This window comes from Entelurus aequoreus, linkage group LG18 (assembly GCF_033978785.1).
Source record: "Entelurus aequoreus isolate RoL-2023_Sb linkage group LG18, RoL_Eaeq_v1.1, whole genome shotgun sequence".
NCBI classification, from domain to species: Eukaryota; Metazoa; Chordata; class Actinopteri; order Syngnathiformes; family Syngnathidae; genus Entelurus; species Entelurus aequoreus.
In genome coordinates this window covers 16,336,022-16,362,770 of record NC_084748.1, presented here as the reverse complement: position 1 = coordinate 16,362,770, position 26,749 = coordinate 16,336,022, and the positions used below count along the sequence as shown (strand labels likewise).

General features: G+C 39.8%; 2 protein-coding genes across 8 annotated transcripts in view; one reads left to right on the top strand and one right to left on the bottom strand.

The window, feature by feature from the left end:
• plrg1 (pleiotropic regulator 1) lies at nucleotides 1-26,743 on the top strand. Its single transcript, XM_062026621.1, has 15 exons — nucleotides 1-190; nucleotides 1,606-1,712; nucleotides 9,410-9,546; nucleotides 12,616-12,672; nucleotides 12,764-12,857; nucleotides 14,291-14,381; nucleotides 14,447-14,545; nucleotides 14,626-14,718; nucleotides 18,499-18,648; nucleotides 19,742-19,843; nucleotides 19,925-20,027; nucleotides 20,109-20,217; nucleotides 24,702-24,841; nucleotides 24,918-25,111; nucleotides 26,345-26,743. The coding sequence occupies exons 1-15, from the start codon at nucleotides 182-184 to the stop codon at nucleotides 26,402-26,404; spliced, it is 1,545 nt and encodes a 514-aa protein (XP_061882605.1). The 5' UTR covers nucleotides 1-181; the 3' UTR covers nucleotides 26,405-26,743.
• LOC133633868 (uncharacterized) overlaps nucleotides 23,556-26,749 on the bottom strand; it is a 174,155-nt gene continuing 170,961 nt past the window's right edge. For all 7 annotated transcript variants that reach the window (XM_062026628.1, XM_062026630.1, XM_062026624.1 and 4 more), the window contains one exon: nucleotides 23,556-26,675. In XM_062026628.1, coding sequence (XP_061882612.1) covers nucleotides 26,467-26,675 — 209 coding nt within the window. In that variant the 3' untranslated portion in view covers nucleotides 23,556-26,466. The remainder of the gene's footprint in view (nucleotides 26,676-26,749) is intronic.

The window sequence follows — 26,749 nt, the reverse complement described above, 5'->3', positions numbered from 1 at the left end:
TAGCGCCAACACAATCTAAGCTTCGCTGTTCGCTCATGTTTACATCCGGGTTGTTAGGTCGTCGTTCGTGTGTAAAGGCGTGTTATACATCGTCAAGAGTTTACATTAAAACGGTTCATTCACACCTAAATAACATTAAGTTCTTTGAATATTTTTCATCTGTGGGGTATTCGTCACCACAATGACTGAGGTAAGAACTTTCAAAGCTTTTGGTTGCTTTTTTTAATAGTCGTTCCCGCTTGCGTACTGGGGCCCGGCTAATTGCTGGAGTTGCTAATGTTGGCATGTTGGGGTACATTTGTGTGGCTCGTTTAATTCTTTTAATTTAGTTCTTAGTTTATTTTTTTTGTTGGGGTACATTTGTGTGGCTCGTTTAATTCTTTTAATTTAGTTCTTAGTTAATTTTTTTCTTCCTTCGGTCAGTGGTCAACAAGATAAACGAACAGTTGTACACTCATACATTGAAAATGTTGCAGACCGAAAGGGTTTAGGCTGAAGTTGAACTCTTATTGCGCCTAACCCTATAAACAATGTCTAATACAAGATGAGCTTCCTAAAAATATGACATTTCCTTTGCACAACATATTATAAATACACCTTGTACACAACTTAAACACTGTTCAATTATATACACATTAAAGACGTGTGAAATATCCTTGTACACGTGTTAGTTAAACCTTTGTACCAATTATATATTATATACCAGTGTTTTTCAACCACTGTGCTGCGGCACACACATTTCACCTATTTAGGTTAAAAATGTTTTTTGCAAACCAGTAATTATACTCTGCAAATTATGTGTTGTTGTTGAGTGTCGGCGGAGTAACCGTGTAATACTCTTCCATATCAGTAGGTGGCAGCCGGTAGCTAATTGCTTTGTAGATGTCGGAAACAGCGGGAAGCAGCATGCAGGTAAAAAGGTATCTAACGCTTAAACCAAAAATAAACAAAAGGTGAATGCTCCTAAGAAAAGGCATTGAAGCTTAGGGAAAGCTATGCAGAACGAAACTAAAACTGAACTGGCTACAAAGTAAACAAAAACAGAATGCTGGACGACAGCAAAGACTTACAGCGTGTGGAGCAGACGGCGTCCACAAAGTACATCTGTACATGACATGACAATCAACCCCAAAATAGGAGCGCAAGACAAGAACTAAAACACTACACACAGGAAAACACAGAAAAACTCAAAATAAGTCACGGCGGGATGTGACAGGTCGTGACAGTAGACTTACTTTGAGACAAGTGCTATAGTGATGCATGCTTGGTTATGGTTTGAATTCATATCCGACAATTGCGACGACTTTTTACTGTCAACTGAGTTTCGTTTTTTAACGATTTTTGCTGGTGGTGTGCCTCCGGATTTTTTCAACGCAAAAAATGTGCCTTGGCTCAAAAAAGGTTGAAAAACACTGCTATATACAAACAATTATACTTTTATTATTATTTACATCCCACATTTAGTTTGTAATTAACATCGATCATAGTTTTAACTACTGTGTTGATTCAAAAGTGATATATTTTTCCAAGACATTGGTATTAAAGTGTTTTTTTAAACGTGTTATTTTATTTAAATAACGACATTCATATTTTTGCTGTGTTCAGGATGTCCAGAAGCACTCGGTCCACACTCTGGTCTTTAGGTCGCTCAAGAGGACTCACGACATGTTTGTGTCCGACCAAGCTAAGTCCATCTCGTTGGACGAAGAAAGGTAAACAACACGACACCGCCTCGCTTTCAGCCTAATTCACTTCAACTTGTTTTAAACTATGCTCGTAAACTACAAGGCTGCGCATCCTGTCATTCCGCCACAAAATAAACCACGGACACGAGGTTGTGGACTCGTGAGAGTTACAGTGAGGTCCACAAGTATTTGCACACCCTGCAATTTTGCAAGTTTTCCCACATAGAAATTAGGGAGAGGTCTGAAATGTTCATCATAGATGTATTTCCACTGTTAGAGACATAATCTAAAAAGAAAAATCTGGAAATCACATTTTATGATTTTTTTAAATGATTTATTTGTATGTTACTGGGGTTCATAAGTATTTCCACACATGAGAATCAGCAAGAATTATGACTCTCAAAGAGCTGTCAGTCTACCTTAAAAAAAGTCCACCTTTACCCCACAACTAATCACCCACTCACCACCCTTTGGCGCTCATTAAAGTCACCTGTGCAGCCCACAGTCAGTCGAGGTCCAACTGCTACCATAGGCAAGACCAAAGAGCAGTCAAAAAAGACCAGAGACAAAATTGTAGAGCTCCACAAAGCTGGATTAGGCTATAGGACGATTGGGAAGCATCTTGGTGAGAATAGATCAACTTTTGCAGCAATTGTTAGAAAATGGAAGAGGCTAAACATGACTGCTAATCTACCGTATTTTCCGCACCATAAGGCGCCCCGTGTTATTAGCCGCATCTTCAATGAACGGCATATTTCAAAACTTTGTTTACCCATTAGCCGCACCAGGGTTATTAGCCGCACCTACACTGCGCTAAAGGGAATGTCAAAAAAACAGTCAGATGGAGGTCAGTCAAACTTTAATATATTAAAAACCAGCGTTCTAACAACTCTGTTCACTCCCAAAATGTAATGTGCAATCATGTAACGTGCAAATGTGCAATCACAAAAATAGTAACACTCAAAATAGTACAGAGCAGAGCAATAGCAACATCAATAACTCAACGTTGCTCGAACGATAATGTCACACAACACACAAAATAAACATTTAAAGCTCACTTTCTGAAGTTATTCTTCATCCATAAATCCCTCAAATTCTTCTTCTTCGGTGTCTGAATTAAAAAGTTGGGCGAACACGGCATCCAAAATGGCTGGCTCCGTCTCGTCGAAGTCATCAGAGTCAGTGTCGCTGTTGTTGTCCAGCAGTTCCGTGAATCCTGCCTTCCGGAAAGCTCGGACCGCAGTTGAGACCGATATATCCGCCCAGGCATTTACAATCCACTGGCAGATGTTGGCGTATGTTGTCCGGCGCTGTCTCCCTGTTTTAGTGAAGGTGTGCTCGCCTTCGGTCATCCATTGTTCCCACGCTGTTCGCAGTCGAGCTTTAAATGCCCTGTTTACACCAATATCCAGTGGTTGGAGTTCTTTGGTTAATCCACCCGGAATGACGGTGAGTGTTGAATTACCGTATTTTCCGCACCATAAGCCGCACCTAAAAACCACAATTTTTGTCAAAAGCAGACAGTGCGGCTAATAACCCGGTGCGCCTTATATATGGATTAATATTCATATTTATTTTCATAAGGTTTAGGTCTCGCAACTACGTTAAACAGCCGCCATCTTTTTTCCCCGTAAAAGAGGAAGCGCTTCTTCTTCTACGGTAAGCAACCGCCCCCATAGAAGAGGAAGCGCTTCTTATTCTACTGTAAGCAACCGCCAAGGTGAGCACCCGCCCCCGTAGAAGAAGAAGCTCGCGGATATTTAATTTCATTTGTGTGTTTCTGTAAAGACAAAAAATGTCTCCTACTAAGAGACACGCGTACAAGGTTCCACTGACTTTTGATATTCATGTGAACCGCACTGTGGATACAACGGGAACACGTACGGTGAATATTCGCACCACGGAATGAGAAGTCGTCCTACTGTGGTTCTAGCTTGCCATGCTAACGGCCAGAAACTTCCGCCCACGGTGATATTCAAAAGGAAGACCTTGCCAAAAGAGAACTTTCCAGCCGGCGTCATCATAAAAGCTAACTCGAAGGGATGCATGGATGAAGAAAAGATGAGCGAGTGGTTGATAGACGTTTACGCGAAGACACCGGGTGACTTTTTTCACGCAGCGCCGTTCCTGTTGATCTATGACTGCATGCGCGTCCACATCATCGATGGTGTCAAAAAACAAGTGAAGCACACCGAAGAAGAATAATTCGAGGGATTTGTAGATGAGTAATAACTTCAGAAAGTAAGCTTTAAATGTTTATTTTGTGTGTTGTGTGACACTAACGTATGAGCAACGTTGAGTTATTGATGTTGCTATTGCTCTGCACTATTTTGAGTGTTACTATTTTTGTGATTGCACATTTGCACATTACATTTTGGGAGTGAACAGAGTTGTTAGAACGCTGGTTTGTAATATATTATTAAAGTTTGACTGACCTATCTGACTGTTTTGTTGACATTCCCTTTAGCGTAGCGTAGGTGCGGCTAATAGCACGGGGCGGCTAATAGGTAAACAAAGTTTTGAAATATGCCGTTCATTAAACTTGCGGCTAATAACACGGGGCGCCTTATGGTGCGGAAAATACGGTAGTGTGTTTCACTTGTTTTTTTACACCATCAGTTATGTGGGCACGCATGGAGTCGTAAATCAACAAGGATGGAGCTGTGTGAAAAAAGCCGTCTTTACAGTAACACACAAATGAAATGAATCGTATTATCCGCGCGCTTCTTCTTCTACGGGGGCGGGTGCTCACCTTGGAGGTTGCTTACAGTAGAAGAAGCGCTTCCTCTTCTATGGGGGCGGTTGCTTATCGTAGAAGAAGAAGCGCTTCCTCTTCTACGGGGAAAAAAGATGGCGGCTGTTTACCGTAGTTGCGAGACCTAAACTTTATGAAAACAAATATTAATATTAATCCATACAAAAGCCGCACCAGGTTATTAGCCGCGCTGTCACCTTTTGAGAAAAATTGTGGTTTTTAGGTGCGGCTTATGGTGCGGAAAATACGGTACCTCGGACTGGGGCTCCATGTAAGATCTCTCCTTGTGGGGCATCACTCATGATAAGAAAAGTGAGGATCAGCCCAGAACTACACGGCAGGAGCTGGTGAATGACCTGAAGAGAGCTGGGACCACTGTTTCCAAGGCTACTATCAGTAGAACACTATGGCGTAGTGCTTTAAAATCATGCATCGCACGGAAGGTTCCCCTGCTTAAGTCAGCCCATGTCCAGGCCCATCTGAAGTTTGCCAATGGCCATCTGGATGATCCAGAGGAGTCATGGGAGAAAGTCATGTGGTCAGATGAGACCAAAATAGAACTTTTTGGTATAAACTCCACTCGTCGGGTTTGGAGGAAAAAGAAGGATCTGTATCATCCCAAGAACACCATCCCTACAGTGAAGCATGGTGGTGGAAACATCATGCTTTGGGGGTGCTTTTCAGCAAAGGGGACAGGATGACTGCACTGTATAAAGGAGAGGATGAACGGGACCATGTATTGTGAGATTTTGGCCAAAAACCTCCTTCCCTCAGTCAGAGCATTGAAGATGGGTCGTGGCTGGGTCTTCCAACATGACAATGACCTGAAGCACACTGCCAGGATAACCAAGGAGTGGCTCCATACCAAGCATGTCAAGGTTCTGGAGTGGCCTAGCCAGTCTCCAGACCTAAATCCAATAGAAAATCTTTGGAGGGAGCTGAAACTTCGTGTTGCTCGGCAACAGCCCCGAAACGTGACAGATCTAGAGAAGATTTGTGTGGAGGAGTGGGCCAAAATCCCTGTTGTCGTGTGTGCAAACCTGGTGAAGAACTATAGGAAACATTTGACCTCTGTAATTGCAAACAAAGGTTTCTGCACTAAATATTAACACTGATGTTCTCATGTGTGCAAATACTTATGAACCCCAGTGACATACAAATAAATCATTAAAAAAATCATACAATGTGATTTCCGGATTTTTCTTTTTAGATTATGTCTTTACCGGAGGAGTGCATCTATGACAGGGGTCTCAAACATGCGGCCCGCGGGCCAATTGCGGCCTGCAAGACATTATTGTGCGGCCCCCGCCTTAATATGACAGTTTAATGTTAGTGCGGCCCGCAAGTTTTGAATGAATGGCGCTTAACAGCGCTGTGTGCGGAGCTGATGGAATGTACCAATCACAGTGTGGTATAAGACTCTCGACAATATTGAGGGCGTGCCATGATGGAACTGCCTTTAGTATCCTCTAGAAACCGTCAAGAGGACCTTTTTCTCCATACTAACAGCGTGCTTGCTCAGACACATGTTGTATGAGGCTTCTGCAGACACATGCAAGTTATTGCAAGACATACTTGAGGAACAGCCACACATGTCACACTGAGGGTGGTCATATTTTATTTTATTTATTTTTTAACACTGTTATAAATATGCGCCACACTGTGAACCCACACCAAACAAGAATGACAAACACATTTCGGGAAAACATCCGCACCTAAACACAACAGAACAAATAACCAGAACCCTTTGCAGCCCTAACTTTTCCGGGCTACAAAAACACACACCTCAACCTCCCCCCCATCTACCAAATTCGGAGGTCTCAAGGTTGGCAAGTAGGCATTGACGTCACTTGCGTGATGCAAGCAGAGAAACATTTTGCCGCTTTTCCACGACACCCGCACACGCTCTTCTTCCCTCCCTCCCTGCCTCCCTCGCTCACCAGCCTGCTCGCTCCCGCCCCCGCTGTAAACAGTCCGGGCGGGGAAGATGAGCGCTTTGATTGAGACTTTTATTAGTAGTAGTAGGTTGCACAATGAAGTACATATTCCGTAAAATTGACCACTAAATGGTAACACCCAAATAAGTTTTTCAACTTGTTTAAGTCGGGGTCCACTTTTGGTTTGGTTTGATTGATTCATGATACAGATATATACTATCAGATATTCCAAAGCACTCCGCCGAAGGAGCGAGCGACAATACAAAAGTGTGGTGCACTGGACCCCAGCGCTGGGCGAATCAGACGTGTAACACGTTAGTGGTGATGTTAGCCCGTTCGGGGCTAATTGGGCTACCGTAACTGTAAACTCCACGGCGAGCCGCCCCGCCCAGCCCCCTCCTTTCCCTCCCCCCTCCCCCTCTTGTTGGCTCCAGACAGAGATGATTTTTGATGCAATATTTCTTTGTTGAGCACAAGGGGCACCCCGACGTGTCTTATTTCATTTCATTTTTATTTATCTCCGTCATTGATGTGCATCTTTGATCGATAGACAATTATACCTCAATTATTCAATTATACATTTACACACCAATGCCTGAGAAGGATCAGGATGAAGAAAAATCTGATATTTTTCTTCCCCCTTCAACATAATACGTAGTCTTACTTAATGATATCATATAAACCAACAATTACATTCAATTACACGAAAACAAACAAAAAAACACAAGATGTGCAAAACTTCATGATGTACAAACCGAACAAAAGAAGTAATATACACCTCAATGGATGATACAAAACAAATACAAAACCAGGCAAAAAATAAGTAAAATAATAAATATAAAGCAAAATGTAAACACTTATGGCTGTCCATATGATTTTATTGTTCTGTCTTTATATATTTTTTCATTTGGAATATATTTTTACAATCTTCTATCTCATTGTAAAGAGAATTCCATAGTTTAACCCCCACCACATTTGTTTTAAAGTTGTCCTTGAATACTGATGTTGGAAATGACCTTTTCTTCTATGTTCTGTATTCTCAGAAGTGATGACAAACATTTTTTGTAAATTTGCTGGTAATGTTTTACTTTTAGCCTTAAACATGACACATAATGTCTGTAACTTTACTAGCTCCTGTAATTTCAATAAACCGGAATTAATAAAAAATATGTTAGTGTGTCCTAAGTAATCTACTTTATGAATAATCCTTATAGCTCTTTTCTGTAGTTGATACAGAGAAAGTTGCAGTGCACAAGCAATACAATTTGAAACGTCATTATACAACTAGACATGCTGAGGAGTATGCAAAATACCAGGGAGATGAGAGAGTGAACCGGGTTGCAAATTTTAAAACCAGTCTACTGAGGCAACAAGATTTCGTCAAGAAAGCAAGCGAAAGGAGCGATGCAGCAGTCAAAGCTAGCTACATGGTGAGTGAGATGGTTGCTAGGGCGGGTAAGCCATTCAAAGAAGGTGAATTCATTAAAAAGTGCATGTTAGATTTTTTTAAAGAAATCTTTTGTTGCGGCCCAGCCTCACCCAGTTTCTGCATCCAGTGGCCCCCAGGTAAATTGAGTTTGAGACCCCTGATCTATGATGAACATTTCAGACCTCTCCCTAATTTCTAAGTAGGAGAACTGGCAAAAATGCAGTGGACCTCCCTGTATAAATGATGGTTTACCTGTGTGCAGTGTTGGCGCTAGGATTTTCAAAATGGGGTCCCAGGGACCCTATTAAGTCATAAAAATGGGGTCCCACTTTTTTGTAACCGTTTTGAAAACAAATGATAAATGTATGCTATATCTCACATTCTATATTGTGTTTTGGAAAAAGGTTGGAATAAACGTTACTTTAATTCATAAAATAAATAATACAAAGGAAAACACATTTGTATGCATATGTAAATTTATTCAGTTATAAACATTCATTCGTTTTCTTCTTTCCTTCATGGATCTAAACTTTACAGCTGCCGGTATTTTTTTCTATATTTCAATTTAATAAGTTGTAGGCGTATTTATTTCAGTATAAAAGTGTAAAACGTTTTTTTGCTTCGGCCATGAAATTATGATAATCGTGTGCCAGGGCATACATGCATTATTTATTTAACGCTTAAATCTCTGAAGTCTACATTCTAAGTTTTTTTGTTGTTGTTTTTTTTTGTTTGTTTTCTGCCCTTTTTTTGTCCAAAGAAAACTGTTTTTTATGGCAAACACACAAAATATACAAAATCTTCCACAAAAAATATTTTTTTAGGTGGAATATTTGATGTGAAGTAATCGGAGCCTTGGATAGGTCAATAATTCATAAAAACATTCATTTCGATTCAATATTATGTTTTGAGCAATGACAGTTTTAAAGAAAAAACAGCTTTGTTTTATTAGTCAACATTGCAACTTTTTCAAAATTACATTTCACCCGTAAGCTTTTTTATTCCACTTTTGTTATGTTTTTGTTTATTTTAATAGTATTTTTAGAATGTGCCATGGGCCTTTAAAACATTAGCTGTGGGCCGCAAATGGCCTCCGGGCCACACTTTTGACACCCCTGCTATAGATAATAAAAAATAAAATCTGATAAATCTAACGATGAAAAGCAGAGCCTGGCGACGCATGCATGTTTATCATAGCGCACCTTAGTGTTTACCATGAAGTCTTTCTTTTGACAGCCCCTCGCGTTAAAGTTGTCCGAGTGCAAACTGAGGCAGTATTTGTGATTGATAAAACTTTTGGCGAATCAAAATTTACGACCAAAAAAAGGCTATGAACGGGGACGGAAATTTGACCCGGCAAATATAAACAAAACACAGGCGGAAAGCGATAATCGTTAAAAAAAACAAGCAAATTGGAGTTTTGACCCAGAGAAGGCAGGGTCTGTAAAAAAAAAAGTATATATATATGCGTCCCGGGGACGTGCAGACTTACGGAAATGCGCGTCCTTTCTGATTTAGATGCGTAAAAAGACACAAAAAGTCTGTTAATGGCAACAGTGTGTGTGTAAATTACATTGTCCTAAAAAAAATTCTGTGTCTTTAGTCACAAGCTGAAGATGGCCGTGAAGCTGAAAGCAGATTATAATGCAGTTCTACACATGCCGATCTTGAAGGAAACCAAGGACAGAATCCCTCAGACTTCCATCAGCATGCAAGCCCAGCAGAGCTACACTCAGCCAGGTAACACACAATATAACTTAGGTGTCAAACTCAACCCCAAGGGCCAGATCTGGTCAGTCACATCGTTTTATATTGCCCGCAAATAATGTGCGTCAATAAAATAATGCTTATGTGACACACACTGAAAAATCAAAGCATGCAAGGGCCATTTTGATATTTTCATTTTCAAAACCATTACAATATATCACATTTTTTTTAACCTTCAGGTCTCCCCTCAAGTTTGGTCCCAGGGACCCCGAAGGGCGTCAGTCGTAACAATAAGTCATATTCATTTTTTTTATAGATCAACTTCAGATCTTTTCCTCAATATAGTTAGAATTTTTTATATGTTATGCCCTTTTTGTTGAGGAAAACTGTGTTTTTTTATGGCAAACACAGAGAATGTGAAATATTTTATGTGAAGTAATTGTGGCCTTGAATAGGTCAATATTTCATAACAACATTGATTTTGAATCAATATTCATTTTTAAGCAATCACAGTTTAAAAAAAAAAACTGGAAATTTTGGTGATAGTATTTTTAGAATGTGCCGCGGGCCATTAAAAAATTAGCTGTGGGCCGCGCTTTGGACACCCCTGTTCTAAACTTTAATGTTATCTGACGATGTAACAATACATACAACCTTTTTTGTTATTAAAAAACAGTAAATATATGTAATAATATCATGAGGCAATTTTAAGATCATATTGATATACTGTAAACATGCGGCCCTCTGACACCCGTGTTCTAAAACATAACATCTTCTTTACATTTGCCCTAAATGTTGTCTTAATAAGCTGATGCATTAAATGTCACATATTTTAATATTTTGAATCAATTTTAATTAAAAGTCAGTTTCTCAAAAGGATATATTGGAACGGTGCTGTCCAAAATCTAGCCATTATGCTATAATTTTGACCAATGTAAAGTTTTTTTTTAGTAAGCCGCGCCTGGTAACATGTCATTTTGTGTTGGCTATTGTGTACTTCATCCACTTTTTACAACTCTGCACTTGTCCAGTGTATTAGATGCCATATATCACGTAGAGGGATGCAACAATAAACGGTACAATGATAAACCGCCATAAAACTTACTATAGTTACCGTATTTTCCGCACCATAAGGCGCCCCGTGTTATTAGCCGCACGTTTAATGAACGGCATATTTCAAAACTTTGTTTACCTGTTAGCCGCCCCGTGCTATTAGCCGCACCTACGCTACGCTAAAGGGAATGTCAACAAAACAGTCAGATAGGTCAGTCAAACTTTAATAATATATTACAAACCAGCGTTCTAACAACTCTGTTCACTCCCAAAATGTAATGTGCAAATGTGCAATCACAAAAATAGTAACACTCAAAATAGTGCAGAGCAATAGCAACATCAATAACTCAACGTTGCTCATACGTTAGTGTCACGCAACACACAAAATAAACATTTAAAGCTCACTTTCTGAAGTTATTACTCATCTACAAATCCCTCGAATTATTCTTCTTCGGTGTGCTTCACTTGTTTTTTGACACCATCTGTGATGTGGACGCGCATGCAGTCGTAGATCAACAGGAACGGCGCTGCGTGAAAAAAGTCACCCGGTGTCTTCGCGTAAACGTCTATCAACCACTCGCTCATCTTTTCTTCATCCATGCATCCCTTCGAGTTAGCTTTTATGATGACGCCGGCTGGAAAGTTCTCTTTTGGCAAGGTCTTCCTTTTGAATATCACCGTGGGTGGAAGTTTCTGGCCGTTAGCATGGCAAGCTACAACCACAGTAGGACGACTTCTCATTCCCTGTGGTGCGAATATTCACCGTACGTGCTCCCGTTGTATCCACAGTGCGGTTCACATGAATATCAAAAGCCAGTGGAACCTTGTACGCGTGTCTCTTAGTAGGAGACATTTTGTTGTCTTTACAGAAAAACAAATGAAATTAAATATCCGCGAGCTTCTTCTTCTTCGGGGGCGGGTGCTCACCTTGGCGGTTGCTTACAGTAGAAGAAGAAGCGCTTCCTCTTCTATGGGGCGGTTGCTTACCGTAGAAGAAGAAGCGCTTCCTCTTTTACGGGGAAAAAAGATGGCGACTGTTTACCGTAGTTGCGAGACCTAAACCTTATGAAAATAAATATGAATATTAATCCATATATAAGGCGCACCGGGTTATTAGCCGCACTGTCTGCTTTTGACAAAAATTGTGGTTTTTAGGTGCGGCTTATGGTGCGGAAAATACGGTAGTTGTACCAATTAAAATTAAAATTATCGTAAAACTTTGATAACACTCAATTATAATTATTTATTGGAGAAGAAAGCTAGCACTAGCTAACTTAAATGCCAACATGAAAACAAGAGACATTAATGTCTTTCTCCATTTAAAAACAACTAAGATATGCAATGCTGAACATTAAACCTACAAGCTGTGCTTTCTTAGACAGAGATCGAGTGGTACTCGCACTGGACGTAATATGACAACAGGAAGTGAATTTGCGTGACGTCACACAAACTGGACGTGGCGCACCCAATTCACGATTTTTTCTTTATCATTAAAAAACAGTACAACTTTTACAAATTATAACGAAAGAAGATAAAAACATTACATTTTCATATCGTTACATCCCAATCACATACGATAAGAAGACACAAAAATTAGCAACACTAGCATAGCTATGTGAGCTACATTACACTCACATTTCAGCAGGTTAACATATTTGCTTAAGAAAAAAACAAATCATCAAACTTACAGCTCTCAAAGTCTGCAGCTGATGGATGGATAGTCGTCAAAAGTTAAGATGTGTAGCGAAGCCTTTTAAATTTTGTTTGATTTATTTTAAGTGTTGTGCATATAGCTAGATGTGAGTAGTATCTTGTCCACGGGGAAGGAGGTTTTTCTTTCAGGATGGCCTGAAAAGCCGCCACTCCAAAAGGGTGTGTTAGAGCACATATTCTCTCAAAAGTGAGGGAGATGAAAATGTCCCTTATATTTGGTGGTCATAAGCAGCATCTAGGGACACATAATGTCAGAACATTATTAAAAAGACACGTTTTTTTAGAATAGGGGATATTTTCATTACTCATTTAGTGATGATTTTCTGTGTTATTTAGCATCAGATGACCCAGAGTACCTGATCACTGGAACGCATGCTTACCCTTCTGGACCCGGTAAGCTCTGCTTTGACAAACAAAAAAAAGTATTTGATTACATTTTTCAACACGCAATTTTGAAGTGCTTTTTATGAATTACACCCATCAGGAGTGGCACTGACCACAACTACAAAGTTGCACAGAAACCCCAGTGAGGCCGGAGTCCATTCCATGGCGTTGGCGCTGCCGCCTTCACAAGCCAGGTGAGAAAAGTCACTGTGACACACAAACATCTTGGAAAAATTGCAAAAAGAGAAGACGTCACGATACACTTTAATACAGTTACGGATATTGCACAACTGTCTGCACTTGGTCGCCAGGAAGGAACCGTTGTTGTCTACTTCAAAATGAACCCAGCATGCGTTTCTCGTACAACCGCATTAGGTCTTAATTTAGACAGAATATTTTTTAATATATTGAACACATGAATAGTGAAAAATGCTTTAACTATGAGTTACTATAATTAAATAGATTAATAATAATAATATACATTTAAAATGCAAATTTTTCAGTTTTTCAATGTAGTAATAAAAGTGGAAAATAATGATGTCATTGTATACTTTACATATTGAGTAAGTTCAAATATTTCGCTATAAATCAGAGGTTCTTGGCTAGTCAGAAGAAAAAAATAACAGTACATTATTACCGAGTTAGAGATGGGTACCAAAATTGGTACTTTTACAGGCTCCAACTAAATTCCGTCATTACTACTAAATCAAACGGTGCCATGATTTGACACCTTTGTTGCACCTAACGTCACGTCCGGTTGCAGACTAAACACCGCCTCACGTAAACAATCACTCAAGCAGCACTCAACCGCTTTTCCAAAATGCGCTAGTTTGATGTTAATTGGATTTGCCAGAGGCTATTCACATTAACGATTTTACATGGCGATTTCAACACCTCCAAATTTAGTAATGAAAACTACAACTAAGATGAATGTTAAAATCAAACAGCTGGTGTATAATAAGCACATTACTTACAGTATTAACACTCAGTAGGGCACAACATAACATAATCGTCTTCCTGGAAAACGTTACTTCCGAGTTACAACATACCATACGTAGCCTATACAGTACTGCCATCTAATGTCATGGAAGTGCAATTGCATTGCAAATGAGAATTAAATGTAATTGTAGCAATCCTGTTTTGTCTCCCTGTAATGTTTGTCTGCTCTTGAATGGGATTGTGCTGAAAATGTTAATTTTCCCTTGGGAATTAATAAATTACGTCTGATTCTGATTATATAACAACTGGACTGCATAATTCTTATAATCAGCTCATTTAAAAAAAAAATAAAAAAAAAAATCCAACAATTAACTTCTAATAACACACAAAAGTACTGAAAATTGGTACTGTTGATTCCCGGTATCAATTCCCAGGTACCAGAAATTGGTACTGTATTGGTTCAAATAGGAACGGTTCTAATCGCTATACTGAGTACATTATGAAGTACAGTTAAAACTGTAGAAATAACACAGGATAATTGGATAATTTACTTATATATATGTATATATATGTGCATTCAAAGCAGAAACTTAAAATAAACAACAAAAAAGTGTAAAAGTTGTTCATATACAAACTAGACTTTATGAAAACAACACAAATGATTTGCCAATAATTAAAAATGTTTCAGCCAAGACACCAGCCGAACAGCCGCCAGTGTTTCCGACATCCATCGACATGCGGGCACCACAGAACGTTCTCGCCCGCCTTCGAGCGCCCTGGTAAGTCTTGTCATTTTTTTAACTTCCAACACACAAAACGCTGATGATTTTATTTCCCCATGCAGTCGATCATGGAAGGAGGCGGCACCAGGAATAATTCTCTCCTTAGGAGAGCGCCAACCATGCCCAAACCTCAGTGGCATCCGCCCTGGAAACTGTTTCGCGTAAGTTAAAAAAAAATATATAAGTAATGCCAACCGTGAGCTAAACTGTTGTTGAGAGCTATGTGTTTTTCACGTGACAGGTCATCAGTGGTCACCTCGGCTGGGTGCGCTCCATCGCCGTGGAGCCCGGCAATCAGTGGTTTGTGACCGGCTCTGCGGATAGAACCATAAAGGTGAATGACACTCAAAAGAAATAGTCTTTATTCCTTTTACACTCAATTCTAATGTGTTAACTCTCAAAATACTCTTAACGAAATGCCATGCCAGACAGTTAAGTATTTCTATAGTGTAACCTGCTTTAATGTTGTAGTGTTAACTTAAAGGCCTACTGAAATGAATTTTTTTTATTTAAACGGGGATAGCAGATCTATTCTATGTGTCATACTTGATCATTTCGCGATATTGCCATATTTTTGCTGAAAGGATTTAGTATAGAACAACGACGATAAAGATTGCAACTTTTGGTATCTGATAAAAAAAAGGCTTGCACCTACCGGAAGTAGCGTGACGTAGTCAGTTGAACATATACGCAAAGTTCCCTATTGTTTACAATGATGGCCGCATGAAGTGAGAGAGATTCGGACCGAGAAAGCGACAATTTCCCCATTAATTTGAGCGAGGATGAAAGATTTGTGGATGAGTAAAGTGCAAGTGAAGGACTAGTGGGGAGTTGAAGCTATTCAGATAGGGAAGATGCTGTGAGAGCCGGGGGTGACCTGATATTCAGCTGGGAATGACTACAACAGTAAATAAACACAAGACATATATATACTCTATTAGCCACAACACAACCAGGCTTATATTTAATATGCCACAAATTAATCCTGCATAAAAACACCTGCGTGTTTGTTATGCTAGCTCCTAGCTCCTCTGCTAGCTCCTAGCTCCATAGAACACGCCAATACAATTCAAACACCTGATCAACACACACAATCACTCAGCCCAAAAGACCGTTTACCTAACCCAAGGTTCATAAAGCTTATATATTTTTAAAAAGTTACGTACGTGACGCGCACATACGGTCAAGTTATCGAATGTTTAGCAGCCAAGGCTGCATACTCACGGTACCTGATATTCAGCTGGGAATGACTACAACAGTAAATAAACACAAGACATATATATACTCTATTAGCCACAACACAACCAGGCTTATATTTAATATGCCACAAATTAATCCTGCATAATAACACCTGCGTGTTTGTTATGCTAGCTCCTAGCTCCTCTGCTAGCTCCTAGCTCCATAGAACACGCCAATACAATTCAAACACCCGATCAACACACACAATCACTCAGCCCAAAAGACCGTTCACCTAACCCAAGGTTCATAAAGCTTATATATTTTTAAAAAGTTACGTACGTGACGCGCACTTACGGTACGGTACGTGTTATGCTAGCTCCTAGCTCCTCTGCTAGCTCCTAGCTCCATAGAACACGCCAATACAATTCAAACACATGATCAACACACACAATCACTCAGCCCAAAAGACCGTTCACCTAACCCAAGGTTCATAAAGCTTATATATTTTAAAAAAGTTACGTACATACGCAAAAAAAAGCCAAAGCTGCATACTCACAGTAGCACGTCTGCGTCTTTGTCATCCAAATCAAAGTAATCCTGGTAAGAGTCTGTGTTGTCCCAGTTCTCTACAGGCGTCTGTGTATCCAAATCAAAAGTCCTCCTGGTTAGAGTCTCTGTTATCCGAGTTCTTCCATCTTGACTGCATCTTTCGGGAATGTAAACAAAGAAGCGCCGGCTGTGTACTGTTGTGGCTGACTACGTTCGAAAAATACGTCCATTTCGCACCGACAACTTTCTTCTTTGCTTGCTTGGCTTCCTTCTCCATAATGCAATGAACATGATTGAAACAGATTCACGAACACAGATGTCCAGAATACTGTGGAATTATGAAATGAAAACAGAGCTTTTTCGTACCGGCTTCAATGTGGAAGGCATACCCGTGTTCGTCGGGCTACGTCACGCGCATACGTCATCCTCAGAGGCGTTTCGAACCGGAAGTTTAGCGGCAAATTTAAAATGTCACTTTATAAGTTAACCCGGCCGTATTGGCATGTGTTATAATGTTAAGATTTCATCATTGATATATAAACTATCAGACTGCGTGGTCGGTAGTAGTGGGTTTCAGTAGGCCTTTAATCGTTATGACTAAGCAGCAACATAACTAGTGTCTAGTTACTCAGCATTCAGACTTGCACACAGTGACTTCCTGTTAAGTTAACTTCAAAATAAAAGCATTGGCAGTGTTTACCTGAATTCTACCACAGCAACTAACAAAATGCACACATTTATTTCAAAGAAAGATTTGCACATGTATGAAAACATTGTCATTGTAGTCTTACAACTAAATTACCGCAGCAGCTCTGTTTGATAAGGTTATAAATTATCACAATAATCTACATTAAAATTATGTACAAATGGAGGAAAACCATGATTTAAAAAATAAGTAACTTCCAAAGTCCTTTATTATCATCGATTCTCCTTGTCTCTGGACAAATTTACAAATAAAATGTGAACGCAATTGCTAGTTTCGATTTTGGCTATGTTGACCACCGCCTATGTCAACGTGAGTCGCTTGGTCCAAAGTGGGGTCAAACTAAACAGGTTCACTATCGTACCTTGGATTTTTAAAGCGCCTTTTAAAGGACCCAAAACAATATTTTGTAATAACTGAAATATTTTTTAAATTATTATTATTTATGGTAGGGTTGGGCGATATGGCTGAAAACTATCACAATATAATTGTTTTGTGTCAGGCGAGATCGATAATGATTGATATTTTTTATCACCTATCAAAAATAAAGACCAGGAGAAAAATATATTAAATGTAAACATTTTTATTTCAAATGTAGCCTTCCCCTAAATATAAACCCTTCAGCTATCAAGGCAGAAAGGAAAGAAAATGTCAACACGCGCATGGAAAACATTTAAACAATGTATACAACATTGTAAAATCACATTGAACACTTGAACAATAACCTCTTAAAATGCAGGTGCAGAAATAAGAAATATGTAAGAAATGCTTAATAAAGTGTAACAAAGTTTGAAAATGTTAACATTGAGAAACCTGAGAAAAAATATTTTCTGCAGGTTTAGTGCCAGGAAGTTACAGCTGTGCTCTAAAGGGTGAGCACACCTAAGGTGGTGTGGTATTACCGGTCTTGGTGGGGACGAGCGCCTTGCATAATTTACAGACCACATTGGTCTGACAACGGTCCCTTTTTTTTTTAAATCCAAAAAACTGCCATACTGTCCAGGTGACTTTTACTGTTTTATCGACAATTTCTTTATTTTTACTTTCTATTCTCACCCCATGTAAAGAATCAACCGCAAGACAACAAGATGGTACAACCAAACCTGATAGTTGATACTGTTACCTGATTGGCTGTTAGCGTGTCACTCCCACTGATCAGTGATCACTTCCTGCGTTGCTCGGTTACCAGAGAGCGAGTGCCTTTGTTCGTGCAACCAACCTTGCTTTGCAACTTCCCCTTTCTTACGACAAAGAACAAAAACAATTATTGAAAGTTTTTTACCGAACGCATTTTTTACTGATATCAATTACTTGTATATTGCGATATCTATTGATATCAATACATCACCTAAATCTAGTATATAGTACATTATGATGTGTGTATATAACATATATTTGTGATATTGATCAGTATAAAGGTTCTACTCCACCCACAATCATTAAGTTATTAGTTCTGTAGTATTTTAGTGTACCTATGAAGCTTCCATTTAAGTTAATTTTTTATCTTAAATCCACACAATTGTTATCAGTTATCTGAACGGTCACATTACAGCATCAGGATTGTTGGTATTTTACCTGAGAGAATAAAAACTAATAATTATATTCTGTATTTACTTTAAATTTCAAGCAAACATCACAATTTTCCTGACATTAAGTGTTTTTTTTAATCTCTCGTCCTGAAAGATTTGGGACTTGGCTAGCGGGAAGCTGAAGCTGTCGCTAACGGGACACATCAGCACGGTGCGCGGCGTAGCTGTCAGCAAACGCAGCCCCTACCTCTTCTCCTGCGGTGAGGACAAGCAGGTCAAGTGCTGGGATTTGGAGTACAACAAGGTCAGTCTTGTTTTTTTAAATGCTCAATGACCGAGGCTTGCCAGGTGTGTGGTTTATGAAAGCAAATAACCGCTTGGGTCTAACAACAAGATTTGTGGCTGTAGGCAACCTCTTGCTGTATTTTTAGGAGACTACAAGATGGCATCAGCTGCATTTGAAGTGTGATGAGCGCTTTAAAATCTCAAAGCTTTAACCCTGAATGCTCTTTGTGAGTCATGTGTGTTACATTTGTCGCACTGTTTACAAGTTATTGTTGATAAACTCATCAGGGCCAGTAACGCTGACTGAGCAGTTTGCTCCTTACCGCTATTACATTGGTTGTGTTGTACAACATTCCTGTTCATAAATGTAGTCAAAAGGGTTTAAATCATGTTTAAACTTCAAACTTTAAAAATGGCTGCAAATCCAGTTTTAATCAGAGCATTTACAACAGGGTTGTCTAAACTACGGCCTGCCGGCATCTTCAATCTGGCCCCGAGGAGAATTTAAGTCATTTTAAAAGTCAATTTATATACTGGTGCTTTGATATAATCTTGTGGACAACATGAGTAATTCACCAATTGACCAATTATCATGCTTTGAATGATTCTAAGCGCAGCAATACTTATATGACCCAATGCAAACAACCTCTCCTAGTCATGTTGCAAAAAATAATCTAACAGACATGGTCACACATAACACAATACAACACAACTTGTGGATATTATTTTAAAAAAAATCGATGCACCATAAATCCTGAATTACACCTTGTTGTCATTACAAAGCATGGTGGGAAAATGCAAAACACTCTCCACACTTATCCATGTTTGGTGCATTTTAGCTGCTTGATATTTCTGATTGATTACAAAACTTTTAGGAGGTTGTCATGGAAGTAAACATGGTAGGAGATGAACTTTCACTTATGCTAAATATCCAATTATATTAAATATATATTCATTATATTGATATAATATGTACACACACACATATGTAGAGAGAGTTATTTTACATGCAGTCGGCTTTTGGCCCTCGACCAAATTTTTAGTTTTTTAACCCCCAGGAGGAAAAGTTTGGACACTCCTAATATACAGCAATGCTGTTGTTGTGTTGGCAGGTCATCAGGCACTACCATGGCCACCTGAGCGCCGTGTATGACCTGGACCTCCACCCCACCATTGACGTGTTGGTAACGTGCAGCAGAGACTCCACGGCGAGGGTAAGCCTCGCCTTCCGACGCTTTATTTTGGTACCCACTTGTTGTCGGTAAATAACTTCCCGCTTGTGTGTTGTTGTTCAGGTGTGGGACATCAGGAGCAAAGCCAACGCACACACGTTGACCGGACACACCAACACGGTGGCCACGGTCAGGTGTCAGGCAGCCGAGCCTCAAATCATCACGGGTACCAAAAGAACGCTTCTTGAGTCGTCGCTTGCTGTGCCAGAAGTATGAACCCTAAACCGTGTGACGTGATCCCCTGCAGGCAGCCACGATTCAACCATCAGGTTGTGGGATTTGATTGCCGGGAAAACCAGAGCGACGCTGACCAACCACAAGAAGTCTGTGAGGACCGTGGTGCAGCATCCCAGACAGTGAGTTAACATCCAAACCAAACCTTTTCTAACTGAGTTTACAAGTTTCTGTATTTCCCTGTCCTCGCCAATTTGAAAATCAAACTGTCCAAATTTCTCCTGACTTTCCAGATTTTCACGCCTCCTCAATCAGTTCCAAAGTTCCCCTTTTAGTTCCCATTAAGTTTGTTCATCTTCAGCTATAATGTGGAAGTAAGAAGTGGTCAATGCTGCTCTTTGCTGCCCTCAAGTGGACATCAAATATATTGCCTTTTAAAAGGTTGTAGAGCAGAGCTCTCCTAACTACATTTGTCCAAGGGCCAGTATCATAGCAGATAATACTCACATACACCTTATATCAATATGATTATACAATATACATAACATTTTAATAAAATCAAAAATAATGAAACAAGTTACCCATGAAGCTGTCCAGCATCTTCCTATTGTCTTCTCCATTAATGAGCTGTTTTCTGTAAAACTGTATAGCTTCCAGGGTTGAGCCGATCTACCGTATTTTTCGGAGTATAAGTCGCTTCGGAGTATAAGTCGCACCGGCCGAAAATGCATAATAAAGAAGGAAAAAAACATAAGTCGCACTGGAGTATAAGTTGCATTTTTTTGGGGAAATGTATTCGATAAAACCCAACACCAAGAATAGACTTTTGAAAGGCAATTTTAAATTAACAAAGAATAGTGAACAACAGGCTGAATAAGTGTACGTTATATGAGGCATAAATAACCAACTGAGAACGTGCCTGGTATGTTAACGTAACATACTATGGTAAGAGTCATTCAAATAACTATAACATATGTTTACCTAACAATCTGTCACTCCTAATCGCTAAATCCCATGAAATCTTATACGTCTAGTCTCTTACGTGAATGAGATAAATAATATTATTTGATATTTTACGGTAATGTGTTAATAATTTCACACATAAGTCGCACCCAAACTATGAAAAAAAAACCTGTGACTTATAGTCCGAAAAATACAGTAATTCCAGCAAAAAACAAGTATGGGGTTTATCAGCTTGCATCTAAACCCTCCAATAGAAGCAGTCCTACTTGTGCAAAGCTGGACAGCCAGCCATGTCCTGCAATAAGCACACAAGTTTGGTCTTTTCTTCGATTTCAGTCAAGTCATTTACAAAAGGTAAGGCTATAGGCTACTAGGAGCTCGCAGCTACACAACAGCTACTAAGCACACACGATAAACATACATAGTGTCTGTAATTATACAATTTTGCAGTCTAAAACGGCAAATTTGTCAATACAAACAAGTATTAAAAAAAGTTTTGTTGCATATTATCGTCTACCGCACTGGTATTTAAGCCGCACCCACCAGATTTAGAGGGAATTTTATTTATTTTTTTTTACATATATTAGCCGCATCACACTATCAGCCGCAGAGATATATACCGTATTTTTCGGATTATAAATCGCTCCGGAGTATAAATTGCACCGGCCGAAAATGCATAATAAAGAAGGAAAAAAACGTATAAGTCACACTAGAGTATAATTCGCATTTTTGGGGGACATTTATTTGATAAAACCCAACACCAAGAATATACATTTGAAAGGCAATGCGCCGCATCCTCTTCTATCGGTACGTCTAGTCTCTTACATGAATGAGATAATTAATATTATTTGATATTTTACGGTATTGTGTTAATAATTTCACACATAAGTCGCTTCTGAGTAAGGCTGAAACGACGCGTCGACGTAGTCGACGTCATCGGTTACGTAAATACGTCGACGCCGTTTTTGTGCGTCGACGCGTCGCATATTTACGTCACACTACCGTCATGGCAAAGCGCAAAGCAGACGATCAAAGCAGACGATGCGAGCGGTGCGAGCGAGGGGGAAAAATCACGCCAAAAGTCGTCAAAAGTGTGGAAGTATTTCAATACACAGCCTAATAATGTTGTTGAATGCACAGTGTCGAGCGTAAATGGCCTATCATAGCAGCACAACGGCTATGAACGAACATTTGAAAAGAAAACCATCAACCATCAACTAGTCAATCGTCCGCGTGAGCATACGTTGTCATCATTACACAAAAACATGAATGTGTTATTTGTATCTGCTAGGGGTGTAACGGTACGTGTTTTGTATTGAACCGTTTCGGTACGGGGCTTTCGGTTCGGTACGGGGGTGTACCGAACGAGTTTCTAAGCTAAAGCTAACTTTAGCTGCTAAAGTCTTAACAAGCTGCTTCGCTCCTCTGCGTCTGTCTCAGCACGCAGCATTGTCCCACCCACACAACCATCTGATTGGTACACACGCAGCATTGTCCCACCCACACAACCATCTGATTGGTACACACGAAGCATTATTAGCCAATCAGCAGTGCGTATTCAGAGCGCATGTAGTCAGCGCTTCAGCGTGGAGCAGATAGGTGTTTAGCAGGTGAGCATCAGGCAGCGGACTCTCCCCAAATGATAATAAACACCTCCCAGTCAACTACTAGTAACATCACTATAAGCCCGTTGACCTTCTACAAATATAAACTGCAGCTCAGCTCACTCGCAATCCTGGCTTGAGGTGAAGGCTAATTACCTCTCAGTTCCAGCCACGTCGACCCCTTCTGAGCGCCTATTTTCAGCTGCTGGGAATATTGTAAACAAGAAAATAAGCATAGCATGTAGACATGCTAACCTTTCTTCATTACAACTGTTAGTCACTCACTGGAATGAGTATAATTGGTTATTGTGTACTGTGTTGGACTGGATGTTTATTTTGCACATTTTAAAAGCAATACTTAATGTTTACAGTGCTCCAGAATATTTAGATTGGCACTTTTTTGTATTGGATGTTTATCTTTATTTTTGCACATTTTAGCAAATAAGCAATACTTTCACTTTTGTTGAAATGTTTACACTGTTGTTACAGAATATTTCGTTTTACACTTTTTTGTATTGGATGTTTATCTTTATTTTTGCACATTTTAAAGCAAAATAAGCAATACTTTTACTTTTGAAATGCTTATACTATTGCAGAATATTAAGATTTGCACTGGATGTTGACTTTTATATTTGCACATTAAAAAGCAAATAAGCTACTTTTAATTTTGTTAAAGGTTAAAAGTTTTAAATGTTTACATTGTTACAGAATATTTAGTCATGTTGTCAATGTTGACTGAGTGGCCATACTTCTTTTTTTTTTGTAAATAAAAGCCATGCCTTTCGAAAAAACTGGCCTACATTAATTTTTTCATCTTCATTTTGAATAAAAAAATAATCGGTAAAAGGAAAAATAATCTATACATTAATCGAAAAAAGAATCTATAGATTAACCGATTAATCGAAAAAATTATCTATAGATTAATCGATAGAAAAATAATCGTTAGCTGCAGCCTTACTTCTGAGTACAAGTCGCACCCCAAACTATGAAAAAAACTGCGACTTATAGTCCGAAAAATACAGTATATACCTTTACCAAAGATTTTGTAAATGTTTACATACCTTAATTGTTTCCAAATGTTGTCTGTAACACGGCAGTAAAATGGATGATCAAACAAAACAGACGTCATCATCATGGACCCGCGAGCTGCGTAAGCTAGCTATCTAATTAGCTAAACAGACTCAATAACTCCACAGTGACGTTTGGGTGAATTTACGAAACTGAAACAATACAAAACAAATGTCGTAAGTTACTAACACAGACAAGTGTAAACGTGTTAGCATATTCGCTATTGCTAACAATGCTAGCTTGATTACATTACGATAGCACGTACACATACGCATGAAAACACTCCTACAGACATCACACAAGGGACGGTTGAGTAAGTATGAATAGTTGAAGTTATATTGTAATACTTATAAACACTGCTTGAAGTGATGAATGAAGAATCCATTCGAGCAGAAACGCTATGGACAGTTATTTTTCCTAGTTCAAGGCAAGAAAACTAAACACATTGTCAAGCCGCAGCACTTCAAAAGATGGTGCCAAAGCACAAACAACAGCACACCTTTTCAGTCTCTGTCGGTCCACTGTGAAAATTTGTTGAACACAAAATATTTTGAGCGTTAGCGAAGAAGAAAAATCGCAGAAATTAGTTGCACTGTTTTATAAGCCGCAGGGTTCAAAGCATGGGGGGAAGGTAGCGGCTTATAGTCTAGAAAAGGTACTTGCATATACAAAGTATCCAGGGCAGAAGCGAATTAGAAAGTATCCAGTAACAAACGTGTCTGCATCATTCATTTTACTGTCATGTAAAGAATTGTCGCAAAATAAAAATAAAATCCTCTCCTCTTCAACTTAAAGACAAAGTCCATTCCATACAGTAAATAATGTTTTTCATGCCTAGCATCGTTTGAATTATTTCACTTGATCCAAAATTTTTCAACATTACAAAATAGCATGTCGGATTCCTGCTGATATCAAATCAAAATCAGAGGTGTATAGGAAGTTGTATCAGACCATTCCCAACAGTTATAAGGTTTTGTGGCCTCCTGAGGACGACTTGTGGTGTGAGGTGTAACTTCCTGTGTGTGTGACAGATACACCTTTGCCTCGGGTTCGGCCGACAACATCAAGCAGTGGATGTTCCCTGACGGCAAATTCATCCAGAACCTCTCGGGACACAACGCCATCATCAACACGCTGGCCGTCAACTCCGACGGCGTGCTCGTCTCCGGAGGTACACTCCATTGAGGCAGGAAGTGTTGTTGCTCGGTGACGCGTTAACACGGCGCCGTGTCGTCCTTCTCGTGCAGCCGACAACGGGACCATCCACATGTGGGACTGGAGGACCGGCTACAACTTCCAGCGCATCCACGCCGCCGTGCAGCCCGGCTCCCTGGACAGCGAGTCGGGCATCTTCGCCTGCTTGTTCGACAACTCTGAGAGTCGCCTGATCACGGCCGAGGCGGACAAGACCATCAAAGTGTACAAAGAGGACGACACGGCCGTAAGTCTCTTGTTATTATTTGATGATTATATTTTTGTTATTATACCGTTGTGTTGTTGTTGTATTATTATACTGTTGTCGAACCACAGCCTCCCGCTGCTGGCAGCACTCGTGCATTCCCAAACTATGATACGACCACCACCATGTTTGTTTGTAGACGAGACAATTATCTTATTAAAATTTTTCTCAAAAACGAACCACCGCTCCCCAGTACCGGCAGCACTCGTGCGCTCCCCAACCATGGTGCTACTACCATCGTGCTTGATTGTAGACAGGACATTATCTAACTACTGAGTATTTTGTTTCCCAAAACTAACTGCAGCTCTCCCAAACCATATTATTATCACCACCATGCTTGATTGTAGACAAAACATTATCTTACAAATTAATGTTTCCCCAAAACTAACCACAGCTCCCCAGTGCTGAGAGCACTCGTGCACTCCCTAACCGTGATGCCACCACCATCATTCTTGATTGCAGACAAGACATTATATTACTACGGGGTATTTCCAAAAACGAACCGCATCTCCCCAGTGCCGGCCTGCCATGACGCTACCACCATCGTGCTTGATTGCAGACTAGACACTTATCTTACTCATTTATTTTTCCCAAAGACGAACCACAGCTTCCCAATTCCGGCAGCACTCGTGCATTCCCAAGCGATGATACGACCACCACCAGGGCTTGATTGTAGACAAGGCAATCATCTTACTTATGTTTCCCAAAGACGAACCACAGCTTCCTAATTCCGGCAGAACTCGTGCATTCCCACACCATAACGCCAACACCATCATGCTTGATTGTCAAGACACTATATTACTACTGAGCATTTCCAAAAAACAAACCGCAGCTTCCCAGTGCCAGCAGCACTTGTGCACTGGCAAACTATGATACAACCAACACCCTGCTTGATTGCATACAAGACAATTATCTTACTAATTAATGTTTGCTTAAAAATGGACCACAGTTCCCAAGTGCAGGCAGCACTCGTGCACTCCCCAGCCGTGATTGTAGACATCTTGATGGTTGTGTTGTCTCATTCTCAGTGGATGTAATTGTAAACATCTATACAAGATGCACACTGACTACTCTAAAGTAGATGCAACTTTACTTTCCAGTATTTTCTCTTGCTAATAATAATGAGTTATTTTTGCAGATATTATATGTAATATATTTATTATTACGATCACAGGAAAATAAGTTTAACGTCCGTACATTATCTCTTTCTTACAGACGGAAGAAAGTCATCCTATCAACTGGAAACCTGACATCCTGAAGAGAAAAAGATTCTAATCGATCTAAGATTGTTTTTTTTTGTAGCGAGCTCTATTTTTAATTTGTAAATGAGAGTGGGGTCATTGTAAAAACCATTTGCATTTGTCGTCGTACGCCGAAAGCGCAAGAAAATGTCCTTGACGGACGGCCAGGAAGCGTCCGCTGTGTTTGTTCTTGAGGACCACCGCCCCGTGGCGACTGCGATCTGTCGGCTCCACCAGCAGGAGCCACTCCTCACGCTCCGTGGGTCCCACCTCCGAGCGGACCTCGTCCCTCTCGGGGTCGTACCCTGCACACCGTAGTTTCCCTTTCATAATAAGTGTTGCTGCATCCTCATTAAAAGAGTTTTCCACTAAAGCTCAC

Bases quoted from the DNA above. Each gene is read 5' to 3' on its own strand.
- plrg1 (XM_062026621.1), top strand. The intron at 20,028-20,108 runs GTACCAAAAGAA...GATCCCCTGCAG, and splicing joins CGAGCCTCAAATCATCACGG to GCAGCCACGATTCAACCATC. The intron at 25,112-26,344 runs GTAAGTCTCTTG...TCTTTCTTACAG, and splicing joins ACAAAGAGGACGACACGGCC to ACGGAAGAAAGTCATCCTAT.